This window comes from Polypterus senegalus, chromosome 8 (genome assembly GCF_016835505.1).
Source record: "Polypterus senegalus isolate Bchr_013 chromosome 8, ASM1683550v1, whole genome shotgun sequence".
Taxonomy (NCBI): domain Eukaryota; kingdom Metazoa; phylum Chordata; class Cladistia; order Polypteriformes; family Polypteridae; genus Polypterus; species Polypterus senegalus.
Window position 1 is genome coordinate 82,373,126 of NC_053161.1, and position 15,291 is coordinate 82,388,416.

General features: G+C 36.7%; 1 protein-coding gene across 1 annotated transcript in view; it reads left to right on the plus strand.

Annotated features, from left to right (window-relative positions):
* Positions 1-15,291, plus strand: part of mkln1 (muskelin 1, intracellular mediator containing kelch motifs) — a 108,183-nt gene that overhangs the window by 74,011 nt on the left and 18,881 nt on the right. Inside the window, exons 13-15 of the mRNA XM_039761355.1 lie at positions 1,388-1,535; positions 6,713-6,827; positions 10,672-10,811. Of these exons, the coding sequence (XP_039617289.1) occupies positions 1,388-1,535; positions 6,713-6,827; positions 10,672-10,811 (403 nt within the window). The remainder of the gene's footprint in view (positions 1-1,387; positions 1,536-6,712; positions 6,828-10,671; positions 10,812-15,291) is intronic.

Genomic DNA, 15,291 nt, shown 5'->3' on the forward strand with positions numbered 1-15,291 from the left:
GCCATCGAGCCCCACCTCCAGGCCTGGCTCCAAAGGGGCCCGTGACCAGCGTCCGGCAAGGGAAAACGTCGTCCACAGTTTTATTTTTCATTGGAGGTTTATTGAACCGCTCTTTGTCTCATCCCTCACCTAGGACCAGTTTGCCTTGGGTGGCCCTACCAGGGGCATAAAGCCCCGGACATCAAAGCTCCTAGGATCATTGGGACACGCAAACCCCTCCACCACGATAAGGTGACGGTTCAAGGAGGACATTGATGACATTGGTCCGCATTGCCGGCAGTAAGTCGAGCCCGTTTCCAGTGAGAGGTGGACTCCGCCAGGGCTGCCCTTTGTCACCGATTCTGTTCATAACTTTTATGGACAGAATTTCTAGGCGCAGCCAGGGTGTTGAAGGGGTCCGGTTTGGTGGACTCAGGATTGGGTCACTGCTTTTTGCAGATGATGTTGTCCTGTTTGCTTCATCAGGCCGTGATCTTCAGCTCTCTCTGGATCGGTTCGCAGCTGAGTGTGAAGCGGCTGGGATGAGAATCGGCACCTCCAAATCCGAGAGCATGGTCCTCAGCCGGAAAAGGGTGGAGTGCCCTCTCAGGGCTGGGGGAGAGATCCTGCCCCAAGTGGAGGAGTTCAAGTATCTTGGGGTCTTTTTCACGAGTGAGGGAAGAATGGATTGTGAGATCGACAGGCGGATAGGTGCGGCATCCGCAGTGATGCGGGCTTTGCATCGGTCTGTCGTGGTGAAAAAGGAGCTGAGCCGTAAGGCAAAGCTCTCAATTTACCAGTCGATCTACGCTCCTACCTTCACCTTTGGTCATGAGCTATGGGTAGTGACCGAAAGAATGAGATCGCAAATACAAGTGGCTGAAATGAGTTTCCTCCGCAGGGTGTCTGGGCTTTCCCTTAAAGATAGGGTGAGAAGCTCAGTCATCCGGGAGGGGCTCAGAGTAGAGCCGCTGCTCCTCCGCATCGAGAGGAGTCAGATGAGGTGGCTCGGGCATCTGATCAGGATGCCTCCTGGACGCCTCCCTGGTTAGGTGTTCCGGGCACATCCAACCGGGAGGAGGCCCCGGGGAAGACGCCTTGGGATTCTCCCGGAAGAGCTGGAAGAAGTGGCCGGGGAGAGGGAAGTCTGGGCCTCTCTGCTTAAGCTGCTGCCCCCGCGACCCGACCTCGGATAAGCGGAAGAGGATGGATGGATTATAGAGGTGCATTTACCCATAGAACGGCTGCTTGCTAGATGGGTCTTTTTTATTATTTTTTTTCTTCTCCTTTCTCAATTGCACAATTCTGCATATGTACTTAATAAAGTGTTCATTCACTGTATATAAATATTTGTTTATATCTATTTGCCTTTGCTTATTGTATTTATTTATATATGTGTGTGTTGTAGTCCCAATGACAGGTTTTACACAGAGAGCCACAATTGATCCAGAACTCAATGAGATACATGTTCTTTCTGGGCTTAGCAAAGATAAGGATAAGAGAGAGGAAAATGTGAGAAACTCATTCTGGATATATGACATAGCAAGAAACAGCTGGTAAGAAACTATTAATACATTTTACATTATCATGCTATTATACTCTAATGTCTCTGATAAGAATGTGTCAACTAATTTAAAATATAGTAACTAGCTCTTTTATGGAAATTTTTAGGTTAAATATATAAACAGAGGTTTGTGTTTTAGTGAAAATGTATTACAATCAAATTTTGTTAAAATTACAGTCATCCTTTTCAAATGGTTGAAAAATAACAGATCATTAAGAACGGATATTCTTTGGAGTTTCTCAAGCCCGATCTAGAAATTGTTTTTACATTCTTTCCTTCTCAATGACAATTACTAGACTATAAAAACCAGATAAAAAGCAAAAAGCAGGTAAGTGTTATGTTTTCCAATACAAAGGTTGATTCACATCCGATCACTTCTTTATGCTCATCTTTTTTTTTTTTTTTTTTTTTTTATACTAATACTAGATAATGTGAACTGAATGAGAGTGTAAAAATATAAAGCTTCCAAGTACTGAGCAGAATTTAACAGTAGATGATATCACATAATATGATTTTGATTTAATAAAACTGTCTACTTCCAAGCAGACTGATAACTAAATATGCTTCTTAAACAGTTAAAATAGTAAAGAGATATGCAGACTGACTAAGTTAAGTCTAGAAAATAGATTAAATCAATCAAAAATATTTGTTTGTCCGCATTGGTGAATTATTCAAATAAAAAAGATTTTCAGCTTTTTCTTACAAACATGTTTTGCTGAGAGCTTGGCAAAACAAAACTTTTAGCCATGTGTTCTTTATATTCTTTATATTTTTTGGTTGCCCTTTAATTAATATTTGTTCATGAATACTACTACTATTGTTTCTCTGAAATGTTGTATAGGTGTAGACCCTTCAGGTACGTATTTGAAACAGTACTTGATGTAAGACAGGAGCCAAACCACAAGTTTCAAGGCTAGAGTGGGAGAAATACTTTTTTTTTTCTCATTCTGTTGCACACATTGGTAAATTTGCATTTTATGTGCCTTAGCGTTCTAGTGTACTTAAAACATATGAATATCCAAGATTTCAAAGAAAGTGCTTAAGGAGTTGTTGGGTGGACAGAGAGTGTTTGAATTTCCATTTTTTAATTTTTATTAATGTTCATCCACATTTGCTTAAGTGTTGCTAAACTAAAGACAATGTAAGGTCAACATAAAGTCACTCAGGGGTTTCTACAACAACGGCATTTATTTATATAGTACATTTACATACATAAAAATAGTTAATAGTGCCCTCTAGGAATCTACAGTCCATGATTGTGTCACCATTAATATCATACTCTTGTTGAGCTTTCATTATCCTCGCAGTATACTTAGGCCATTGAGGCAACGGAATATACTGCTACCACAGAATACTGAAAAAAAAAATAACACTCAAAAGTAGTGATTGGCAGCCAGCCTATTAAACAACAAATAGAATTGTATTTAATGAAGAGAACCATTTTCCTCCTCCCTTAAGTATGAATGAAAGCTAGTGATGCTAGTAATTTCTTAAGTGATCACAAAAGACAGATTAAAGAGGAGGGTTTTTTAGTAATTTTTTTTTTTTTTTTTTAATGTGTTCACTTGTACTGTCATAAATGCATCTCTAATGGTAAAGTATTCCAACGTTTTGATTTGTGGAAAAAAGTCACCTTACAAGTTTGTTTAATCTTCACTCCTGGAAACTGGTGTAAAATTAGTAATATTGGTGGACGAGAAGTCCAAAATGTAAGAACATGCTAGATTGTTTAGAGCCATATACAAGGTGGGCCATTTATATGGATACACCTTAATAAAATGGGAATGGTTGGTGATATTAACTTCCTGTTTGTGGCGCATTAGTATATGTGAGGGGGAAACTTTTCAAGAAGGGTGGTGACCATGGTGGCCATTTTGAAGTTGGCCATTTTGGATCCAACTTTTGTTTTTTCAATAGGAAGAGGGTAATGTGACACATCAAACTTATTGGGAATTTCACAAGAAAAACAATGGTGTGCTTGGTTTTAACGTAACTTTATTCTTTCATGAGTTATTTACAAGTTTCTGACCACTTATAAAATGTGTTCAATGTGCTGCCCATTGTGTTGGATTGTCAATGCAACCCTCTTCTCCCACTCTTCGCACACTGATAGCAACACCGCAGGAGAAATGCTAGCACAGGCTTCCAGTATCCGTAGTTTCAGGTGCTGCACATCTCGTATCTTCACAGCATAGACAATTGCCTTCAGATGACCCCAAAGATAAAAGTCTAAGGGGTCAGATCGGAGACCTTAGGGGCCATTCAACTGGCCACACGACAAATCCACTTTCCAGGAAACTGTTCATCTAGGAATGCTCGGACCTGACACCCATAATGTGGTGGTGCACCATCTTGCTGGAAAAACTCAGGGAACGTGCCAGCTTCAGTGCATAAAGAGGGAAACGCATCATCATGTAGCAATTTCGTATATCCAGTGGCCTTGAGGTTTCCATTGGTGAAGAATGGCCCCACTATCTTTGTACCCCATATACCACACCATACCATCAATTTTTTTGTTCCAACAGTCTTGGAGGGATCTATCCAATGTGGGTTAGTGTCAGACCAATAGCGGTGGTTTTGTTTGTTAACTTCACCATTCACATAAAAGTTTGCCTCATCACTGAACAAAATCTTCTGCGTAAACTGAGGGTCCTGTTCCAATTTTTGTTTTGCCCATTCTGCAAATTCAGTGCCGATCTGGGTCATCCTCGTTGAGATGCTGCAGTAGCTGGAGTTTGTAAGGGTGCCATTTGTGAGTAGCTAATATCCGCCGAAGGGATGTTCGACTAATGCCACTCTCCAGTGACATGCGGCGAGTGCTACGCTGTGGGCTCTTGCTGAATGAAGCTAGGACAGCCACTGATGTTTCTTCATTAGTGACAGTTTTCATGCGTCCACATTTTGGCAAATCCAACACTGAACCAGTTTCACGAAACTTAGCAAGCAGTTTGCTAACTGTAGCATGGAAGATGGGTGGTCTCGTAGGGTGTCTTGCATTGAAATCTGCTGCAATGACCTGGTTACTGCGTTCACCAGACATCAACACAATTTCTCTTCGCTCCTCACGTGTTAACCTCTGCGACATGTCAATGGCTGTAAACAAAAAGAAACTTGTAAATAACTCATGAAATAATAAAGTTATGTTAAAACCAAGCACACCATTGTTTTTCTTGTGAAATTCCCAATAAGTTTGATGTGTCACATGATCCTCTTCCTATTGAAAAAACAAAAGTTGGATCCAAAATGGCCACCATGGTCACCACCCATCTTGAAAAGTTTTCCCCCTCACATATACTAATGTGCCACAAACAGGAAGTTAATATCACCAACCATTCCCATTTTATTAAGGCGTATCCATATAAATGGCCCACCCTGTACAATAAAGCTTTTTAAATCAAACCTAAAGGACACAGATTGGCAGTATGATGATGCTATGACTGGTTAGATATGCCCAGATTTTCTGTCTTTAGTTAAAATAGTTGTAGTTTAGTTAAAATAGTTGTAATCCTGAAAGGAGTACATTGCAATAATGTTGGCTGCTAGTTTATGTTCTAGCTGCCAGAATTTGGAGGTCAAGACAACACCTTCACCTTTTTATTATGTTCCTCAAGCCATTCCTGAGCAATTTTTTCAGTGTGACAGGGCACATTAACCTGCTGAAAAAGGCCACTGCAATCAAAAAATACCGTTACCATGAAGGTGTGTAAATGGTCTGCAGTAATCATTAGGTGGGAGGTACCTATTAAAGTAACATCCACATGAATTGGAAAAACATGAAAACCCAAGGTTTCCCAGCTTAACATTGTACAGACCATCAAACTGCCTCCTCCTGCTTGTCTTCTTCCCATAGTGCATCTTGCTGCTATCTCTTCCCCAGGTAAACACACCACACAATTCAATGTTTTTATTTGATTGAAGCCAAATCTGAAATTACATCTTTGTAAGCAGTAATGCGTAACCTGTTATAGCTAGTATTAGAGGTGCAGTGACACTTACTATGTGTTGAAACTCAAAACCGGGCCATTACCACCTCCTAAATTCTCATGTTTAATATTTGCTTCATCAAAACTTTTACTAGTGTTAGAGGAGTACTCTGCTTCAAAGTGCAAGAGACCAGGCACTAAATCAAAATAAATAAATAAAAAACAAGCCAGTGTGATTTACAAGAAATTCAGCAATAAGCATTCAGTTGTACTTCAAAAGGCTCTAAATAGAGTGTTCTGGTAATGATTGAGGAATGCATCTACCACCAGCAAAATTTAGGTTTCAGGAATTGTACCTGACACGGTATGGAATTTTATTTTCCTCTCGTGTTTCATGTCCTCCTCTGAATGTGTTGGTTTACAGGTACTTTTAAGTTTCTTCTTACATCCCAGGAACACACATTCTTGAATATTATAAATTGGTCTACTATGTGTTGATAAATAGCTTTTCTTCTGTAAATCTGATGCTTTCATAATAGGCACCATCCCCTGCCAATGGATTATGTTTATTTGGTAATGGATACCTGGGTATAATACTAAAGCATATGGTGAAAATGTTTCACTACTTTAATTTTATTTGTTTTTTTAGGAGGTAGGAGTTCATTAAACAGTTCAAATCTCTTTTTGCATTTCCTTAATTTTATTCTAGTAAATTTCAAGAAGTTAACCTTTTGCATGATTTTTTTTTTCTTTTATTAATGTGCAGTATTGCTATTTTATAACTTTGTTGAATCATTCTTAGGTGCTAAATAAATAAAATACATTATTACATCTCATTTTGAAAAGGATTGGTGTGCAAAATGAGAGACAATTTCCTTGTTTTGTAATCCTGCAAAAACGGCAGTTTCACATTTATCATCTTACAAATATTGACATAATCGATAGTTGAAGGTCGGTTGATTGAGACTGCTGACAGTTCAAAATTGATTTCTGCAATTACCATTTATTTAGTTGGTAATATAAATATTTTATGTATTTAAGGAAATAAATGTCTTAACCTAATTGTTTACCAATTTTCTTTTATTTTTATTCTTTAATAAAATACACTAACATGCCTCCCAAACTCCCCAGTTTATTATTTTAAAATATGGTCACTATTTATTTTTCTGTAGATTTTCTAATCCAAATTATTGTAACTTAGTTTTTTTTATAATTTTTTTTTATTCCTCCTTTGCTTTCTTAACAGGTCATGTGTGTACAAGAATGATCAATCAATTAAGGAGAATCCAAGTAAAAATCTTCAAGAAGAGGAACCTTGTCCACGTTTTGCCCATCAACTTGTTTATGATGAGATGCATAAAGTAATTTTAAATGGTTGCTTTTTTGTTACACTTCAGTAAAAGGTCAAGACACTAACTCTTAGTGAGAAATGGGTATTTCACAGTACTTGTTTCTGTATTATTATTATAGTGGACTTTGTTTCATTCACATAAGTATATTAAGTTACAAGTGCACCCTACATATAATATACCTGTCAGTATTATTCTTTCCTTTGCAAAAGTTCAGCATTCTTTTTACAATTAAAGATTACTATTTTATATCTTTCAAATCTAGCTTTGTATTTACCATAAATTGATTCATCAGTCAGTCCAAAATTACTATGATATCTTAGCCAGTGTCATTTGTTAGTAGTATCAAATATAGTAATATTCAAATATTTTTATGTTCTTTTGCTTTAATAATAGTAAAACCTTTCACCCTCTAATAACTTGCCAAAAGTGACTTTTATCAGTTATCACAATTTTGAGCGTGTGGTTTTACTTCAGCTCACTGAAAATGTATTTAATTAGCAGTAGAAATTAGTCTCCTGTGATAAGAAAAAAAATTACAATTTGCTACAGACCCACGGGTAGAAACTGATCTATGAACAGTAAACAGCAATTTCTGCTGTTATAAATTCCCATTAACAGAGACAGACTACTTGAGTGTTTGAATACTTAACTATGTATTATATTTAATACATATTTACATTTTGCTTGCACTCAACTTGTTGAATGCTGAGTTAAGCAGTTGATCACAGACGTGAAGTTTTTTTTATCAGTAAGTTCAGAGTTGTAACTTGTCACTTAAAAATGATAAGGCAACTCATTAAGCATACAGTATTTTACTTATTTATCATTGAGTTTACTGTGCCATGCAAAAATATTCAGACATTTTTAGAAGTTTTATAATGCTGCTATTTTACAAGAGAAGTTTACACATCTTTTTACAATTTCTGTTTTTAGGTCGTACTCAAATGTTCAAGATGAGGAAATTGAGAGTTGTTTTTTTAGCAGATGTCTTAAAATAAAAAAATGACATGTCTCAATAAATATTCAGATTAGGTGTCCAATATGTCAGTTTCATAGCGTAGCTGTATTGATGATGCATGTGAAAATGAATAATTACCACTAAATATCTGGTACTGCTCTTAGCACTTCCTATTACTTAACAAGTTACTTTACTTAATAATGCTTTTTCCCAATTGTTATACAACCTTTATAATCCATCCTGTATGTGCAAGCAGAATTTCCCAAAGGCAGGTTAATCCACAGTACAGTGGTGAACAGATGTGATCATTTAATTTCTAGGTTGCAAACTTAGTCTCGCTGTTCATATCACAATTTATGAGTGAGGATTATTTAGAGGTGTAAAGTAAAGACTCAGTGAATATGTACATGGAAGAATTTGAACTTTTGATTTTATTGCTGCAGTCATACCTTTTTTTATATATTTTAATGTCAGGACTGAAGAAACAGGGAAAGGGATATTTCTAATTTCAATACAATACTCCATATTTAACAACAAATTCCAAATTTTTGAAGTGCTTTTAAGACACTGTGCTGCTTTACCCTGTTACTCCATTATTGTGTTGTTTCATAGCAAAATCCTATACCTACCTGTATGTGCTAGCCTCCACAATGTCATCATTCTTTATTTGTACTTGCATTAGTGTTCAAGGATAAAGTACTGTCTCTGTAGATGAAAACAGTTGGGAAGCTCTAGACTCATGTAAACATCCACCATATATTAAACAACATGCTTTAGATTAGGAATTTTCAAGTTTAGTCCTGGGGTGCCCCTTGTGGCTGCAGGTTTCTGACTCAATCATTTTCTTCTTTGAATTGGATTTATTTTTTTTTTTATATAAGCAAGCTGTTTTCTTGTGTTACTTTAAAAATTACAAACTGGTTATTCTAAATAATTACTGGATAAACAATTTATGGATTTATTCCTTGTTTATTTGTTTCCTCTTTGTTAATTTTCAGGTTATTTAAGCCATTATTTGCTAGCATTCAGTGTTATTGTCTGCTTTGCTGATCAAATCAAATTTAAAAAAAAAACCAACCATTTAAATCTATGGCAAAAATCTTAATTTCATATAAATGTAAACTTCATATTGTATTTTTCTGAATGCAAAATAAGAGGAGGAAAATAGGTCAACTAATTAAGCAATGAGATTAGTTACAGCTCAAAATGGCTCACTAATTTTAAAACCGGTTGGGATGAAAATTGCAGCCAAAACTTCAATATTTGTGCTTTAGATCAGCGTATGAATTAGCTTTACCCCCCATATAAAGATTTTTAAATCCAAGTACAGTAGATCCTTACTTTCCACAAATTCAGTTCATTGCAACATGTGAGATTGAGTAATAACAAGTCTGTAATGACATTTGTTGTCCAGGGCTGTAAGTGTCTGTATGGATCATTGTGTGTCTATCTGGCACTAAGAGGCTTGGGTAAACCATTAAACCCCATTTGTAATGGGGACCAGGGCTTGAAATGTTTCCCCATGAAGTCCCTGTCTATTGTACACTTTGACCATTACAGCTACCAGTTGTCTCATTGCATCAGGCAGAATGCCTAAAAGACACTTGAAACTTGACCTTAGAGAAAGTAAAAGCCGTAATAGGGTTTCATAGAAGAACTTGTGTAGTGATCATAACTGAGACCCGAAAGGAGAGAATGGTGGGCTAATAAATAAATAGTAGTGTTTTTTAAACCATTGCAGGGAAATTTGTTTTAAGTCTTCTTAGAAAAAAATAGTTTTTAAGCAGATTTCCCTTTACCAGTACAGTGCTGAAATACACACAAAACCAAAAGTAGACTGCAGTATCTCAAGGGAATTCCTTTAAATGGCCTAGTGAAAGATTTAACTTTAGTGCCAATGAAAATCTGTGACTTTGCTGAAGAAACTATGATGAGCTGAACATATAATCACACATAATCTTTGTGCAAGGCTGATAAATAAGCACCACAAAGACTTCAAGCTGTTATTACTAGGAAAGGTGTTCTTAACATGCATTAGACCTGAATACTAATGTAAGTATCATAATTCATCATTAAAATCCATTTTTTAGTGTAAATAAAAGAAACCTCAAATAAACCAGCAAAGGTTGAAATAAAAGCCATGGTCTATTTTATGTCTAATGTCCTTTTGTAGTAAAAAATCTAAGATGAGCTTTTATTCATTGTGTTTTTGAAATGTAAAATATGTAGTCATTTAAATAGTGAGTTTCATTAAGCAGCCAAAAACTAGCCGGAGACAACATAATAGGATTAATTCCATGTGTAGCATATTTTTCATATTCTAACAGCTAACTGCAGTTAGATGAATCCATTACCTGTATCTATATATTATATATTACACGTCCATGCACAAGAAAGTGGACACTTTCCTAGTGGCTTTGGGCACAGAGCAAGAAACGGCAATGAATTTGATGGATATCCTATTACAGGGCACACTCACACACATATAAAAATCTTTAAATACAAGTACATACATTTTGCACCAAATTAGTTATTTGTGCATCAGTAAAGGCTGATCACAGACAGCAGTGGGGAGAACATAAATATATCTCTATATAGTGAACATGAGCAGAGACTTGCTGACTGTCCTGTTGGTTTGCATTTATGAGGGGGGAGGTTCTTGAAGAAATACTGGTAATCATGATGAAGGCTGAATAAAATTGTTCTGTTATTTCAGACACCTTCAAAGGGAAACATACAAATGGGTTAACTGGTTATTGTTCCTATTCTTTATCGATTATGCTCTTTACATTAGTTTCATGTTTCAGTGAACTACAGTGTATGTGTGCTGTAATTTAATTTTATTACCTGTACTGAATGTTTTTAAATGTTTTAAACTGACATATCTTTATGTAGGTGCATTATTTGTTTGGGGGAAATCCTGGCAAGTCTTGCTCACCTAAAATGCGGCTGGATGATTTTTGGTCTTTGAAGCTTTGTCGTCCAACAAAAGAGTATCTTCTAAGGCACTGCAAATACCTTATTAGGAAGTACAGGTATGTACAATAAAATTTGATTGTTTTTGGTCCCTGTGTTTATTTACTATGTATTTTTTCTTGCCTCTAATAATTGCCTGATGATGATGACAGATATGTTTCATATTCCTACAGTTGTCAGTTAAAATTATGCATATAGTCATTTTATAGTTCTTGATGTATTGACAGGTTTTTTTTAACAGATACAGTAAGTGACAACTAGTGTATTATATTACACTAGAAAAATACCCGCACTTCGCAGTGAAGTAGTGTATTAAAGAATTAATGAAAAAGAAAAGGAAACATTTTAAAAATAATGTAACATGATTGTCAATGTAATTGTTTTGTCACTGTTATGAGTGTTGCTGTCGGGAATCAAACCTCGAGCGTCAGCATCCGAGGCGTAGCCTATAATGTTGCGCCACGGCGTGTGGTTCGTTTATTTGACAGTATGTAGATCTGGGTAATTACATTCAAGGCATTCATATTCTGAATCACAATCCGATTGTATGGGTGGTTACCTACCAGGTAACACTTGTGGTTGGTCAGCAAGTTGGCTAACGCCACGGCGTGTGGTTCATTTATTTCATAGTATGTACATCGGGATATATATATATAGTGGTGTGAAAAACTATTTGCCCCCTTCCTGATTTCTTATTCTTTTGCATGTTTGTCACACAAAATATTTCTGATCATCAAACACATTTAACCAGTAGTCAAATATAACACAAGTAAACATAAAATGCAGTTTTTAAATGATGCTTTTTATTATTTAGAGAGAAAAAAAATCCAAACCTACATGGCCCTGTGTGAAAAAGTAATTGCCCCCTTGTTAAAAATAACCTAACTGTGGTGTATCACACCTGAGTTCAATTTCCGTAGCCACCCCCAGGCCTGATACTGCCACACCTGTTTCAGTCAAGAAATCACTTCAATAGGAGCTGCCTGACAGAGAAGTAGACCAAAAGCACCTCAAAAGCTAGACATCATGCCAAGATCCAAAGAAATTCAGGAACAAATGAGAACAGAAGTAATTGAGATCTATCAGTCTGGTAAAGGTTATAAAGCCATTTCTAAAGCTTTGGGACTCCAGCGAACCACAGTGAGAGCCATTATCCACAAAAGGCAAAAACATGGAACAGTGGTGAACCTTCCCAGGAGTGGCGGCCACCAAAATTACCCCAAGAGCGCAGAGGCGACTCATCCGAGAGGTCACAAAGACCCCAGGACAACGTCTAAAGAACTGCAGGCCTCACTTGCCTCAATTAAGGTCAGTGTTCACGACTCCACCATAAGAAAGAGACTGGGCAAAAACGGTCTACATGGCAGATTTCCAAGACGCAAACCACTGTTAAGCAAAAGAACATTAGGGCTCGTCTCAATTTTGCTAGAAACATCTCAATGATTGCCAAGACTTTTGGGAAAATACCTTGTGGACTGATGAGACAAAAGTTAAACTTTTGGAAGGCAAATGTCCCGTTACATCTGGCGTAAAAGGAACACAGCATTTCAGAAAAAGAACATCATACCAACAGTAAAATATTTTGGTGGTAGTGTGATGGTCTGGGGTTGTTTTGCTGCTTCAGGACCTGGAAGGCTTGCTGTGATAGATGGAACCATGAATTCTACTGTCTACCAAAAAATCCTGAAGGAGAATGTCCGGCTATCTGTTCGTCAACTCAAGCTGAAGCGATCTTGGGTGCTGCAACAGGACAATGACCCAAAACACACCAGCAAATCCACCTCTGAATGGCTGAAGAAAAACAAAATGAAAACTTTGGAGTGGCCTAGTCAAAGTCCTGACCTGAATCCAATTGAGATGCTATGGCATGACCTTAAAAAGGCGGTTCATGCTAGAAAACCCTCAAATAAAGCTGAATTACAACAATTCTGCAAAGATGAGTGGGCCAAAATTCCTCCAGAGCTGTAAAAGACTCATTGCAAGTTATCGCAAACGCTTGATTGCAGTTATTGCTGCTAAGGGTGGCCCAACCAGTTATTAGGTTCAGGGGCAATTACTTTTCACACAGGGCCATGTAGGTTTGGATTTTTTTTCTCCCTAAATAATAAAAACTTATCATTTAAAAACTGCATTTTGTGTTTACTTGTGTTATATTTGACTAATGGTTAAATGTGTTTGATGATCAGAAACATTTTGTGTGACAAACATGCAAAAGAATAAGAAATCAGGAAGGGGGCAAATAGTTTTTCACACCACTATATATATATATATATATATATATATATCAAAATACCCTCGCTTCGCATAATAATGTAACATGAGTGTGTTAAAGAAGGAACATTTTAAAAATAATGTAACATGATTGTCAATGTAATTGTTTTGTGACTGTTATGAGTGTTGCTGTTATCAAGGATTTGATTATCATTATTTCTTTCAATCAGGTTCGTATTTGGAGGATGTGTTGTGTTCAAGTTAAATTCCGTGTTTGTCAACCGTTGTAAAGATAACAGGTTTCATTCATCGATTCCTTTCTTACTGCATCAATAAACAGCTTGTCTTCCTCTTTATTTGAGACATCACACACTGCATGCATGGGTTTTTTTTTGTTTTTTTTTACACTGTCTTTCTTTAGCTGGACATTGACTTTTTCCACCGTATGCTTTGTTTCCGCAGTAGCTGCACTTATGAATATGCTTGTATGCGTCACTCGCTTGATATTGTTTTGCTGCCTTCTCATTTGCAAAGAAATTTCTATTTGTCTTAGTGTATTGTGCCTCCATGTATTTATCTTTAAAAATCTACAGATATGGAAACAGTGATTGGTGTCAGTGGTTACCACATGTTTAATATTTAAAGCTTGGGTCAATTACACTTCACACTTGTACAATAATTAGATGTCTCATTTGGAAGAGTCCTACTGTTTGACCAGTTTGCTATCTGTTGTTTCTTTTAACTCCTTTGTGAGTGGATGTCAAATAATGTGATGTTGTGTCTTACTCGCAGAGAAATCTGCATCTCATAACTAGGTTTCTTGGACACCAATAACCTGGTTTCTCTAACCAGAATAAGTTTACATGGCATTGTAGAAACCTGGTTTCTAGGAATAACCAGGTTTTCAAAGTGCATGTAAACGCACTGGTTGTAACCTTAAGAGAAATTTAAACTCTACCTCTTATGAAACATGGATGTATAGTGAAGTCCGTTTCCTGCTTAAAGCTGTCTATTCAATGTTTAAATGTAAGAGCAAAAAGAAACATGTTGGTTGGCAGTAAAGAATAATTATAAGTTAGAAATAGCTAAGTATTTCTGAAACCATTGAGAAGTCAAGCAAAATGACACCTTTTATTGGCTAACTAAAAAGATTACAATATGCAAGCTGTCGAGGCAACTCAGCCCACTTCTTAAGGCAATAAAAGGTGTCATTTTTCTGGACTTCTCACTACATTCATAATGGCTAACACGGTACAACACCCTAGTACTGAAACCATTGAGACACACACAGTATACAGACAGTCGCACACTATTAAGAGTAAAGAAATATGTGCAGCAACAAAGGATGAGCTTAACATGTTTTTAAATTTTGACATCAGCAACACAAACAGGTGACATAAATACAACTCCCCTGGAGTTTAGGTTTTTCTGCTATCTTTAAATAAAGTAAGAACTTTCTGAAGAGCGTGAACAAAATCAAAGTGTAGGTCGGGAGAAGATTTCTAGACATGCACTCCAAGCATGTGCATATCTGCTGTGGAGTATGTCCGCTGACATCTTTTATATGCCCATTACATGGGTTAAATTACCCACTTTTCTGAAATTCACCCTTGTTTCATTTGCAAGATATTTTATAATTTTATGCCTGAATTACTAAACTGCCTATTCCACTGTTATTTATAAATTGCTTTGAGTAATTAGTCATGGTACATATTGCATTCAGCATATTAGACACACTAGAGTTGCATCATTTTGCATGCTTTATAGATTTATCCAAAAGTGACTATTTTTTATAGCCAACAAAACTGCCTATGAACTATGTACAAACCATTATAACTTCATCAGGAGCTTCGTGCCCTAATTGACATTGTTTCCATAGTTCTTCCAGTGAAACTTTCACTGACTTGATCTCCTTATCACACTGGAATGTGCAATCGATTTTCCAATATACACCACAAACAGTACATGTTTGCTTTCCACATAATAGAACCCACCATCACACTTAAAATGGTGGTATACATGAAAGGCTAAAGTACAAGTACTTGATACACAAATATACATTAATCTATACTGACTGACTCACTCACTCACTGACTCATCACTAATTCTCCAACTTCCCATGTAGGTAGAAAGTTGAAATTTGGCAGGCTTATTCCTTACAGCTTACTTACAAAAGTTAAGCAGGTTTCATTTCGAAATTCTACATGTAACGGTCGATACGGATCGACAAGCGTCCGCCATGTTGAACTTTTTATTTATGGCCCCATCTTCATGAAATTTGGTAAGCGGCTTCCCTGCGCTAACTGAAACCAATGTACATACTTATTT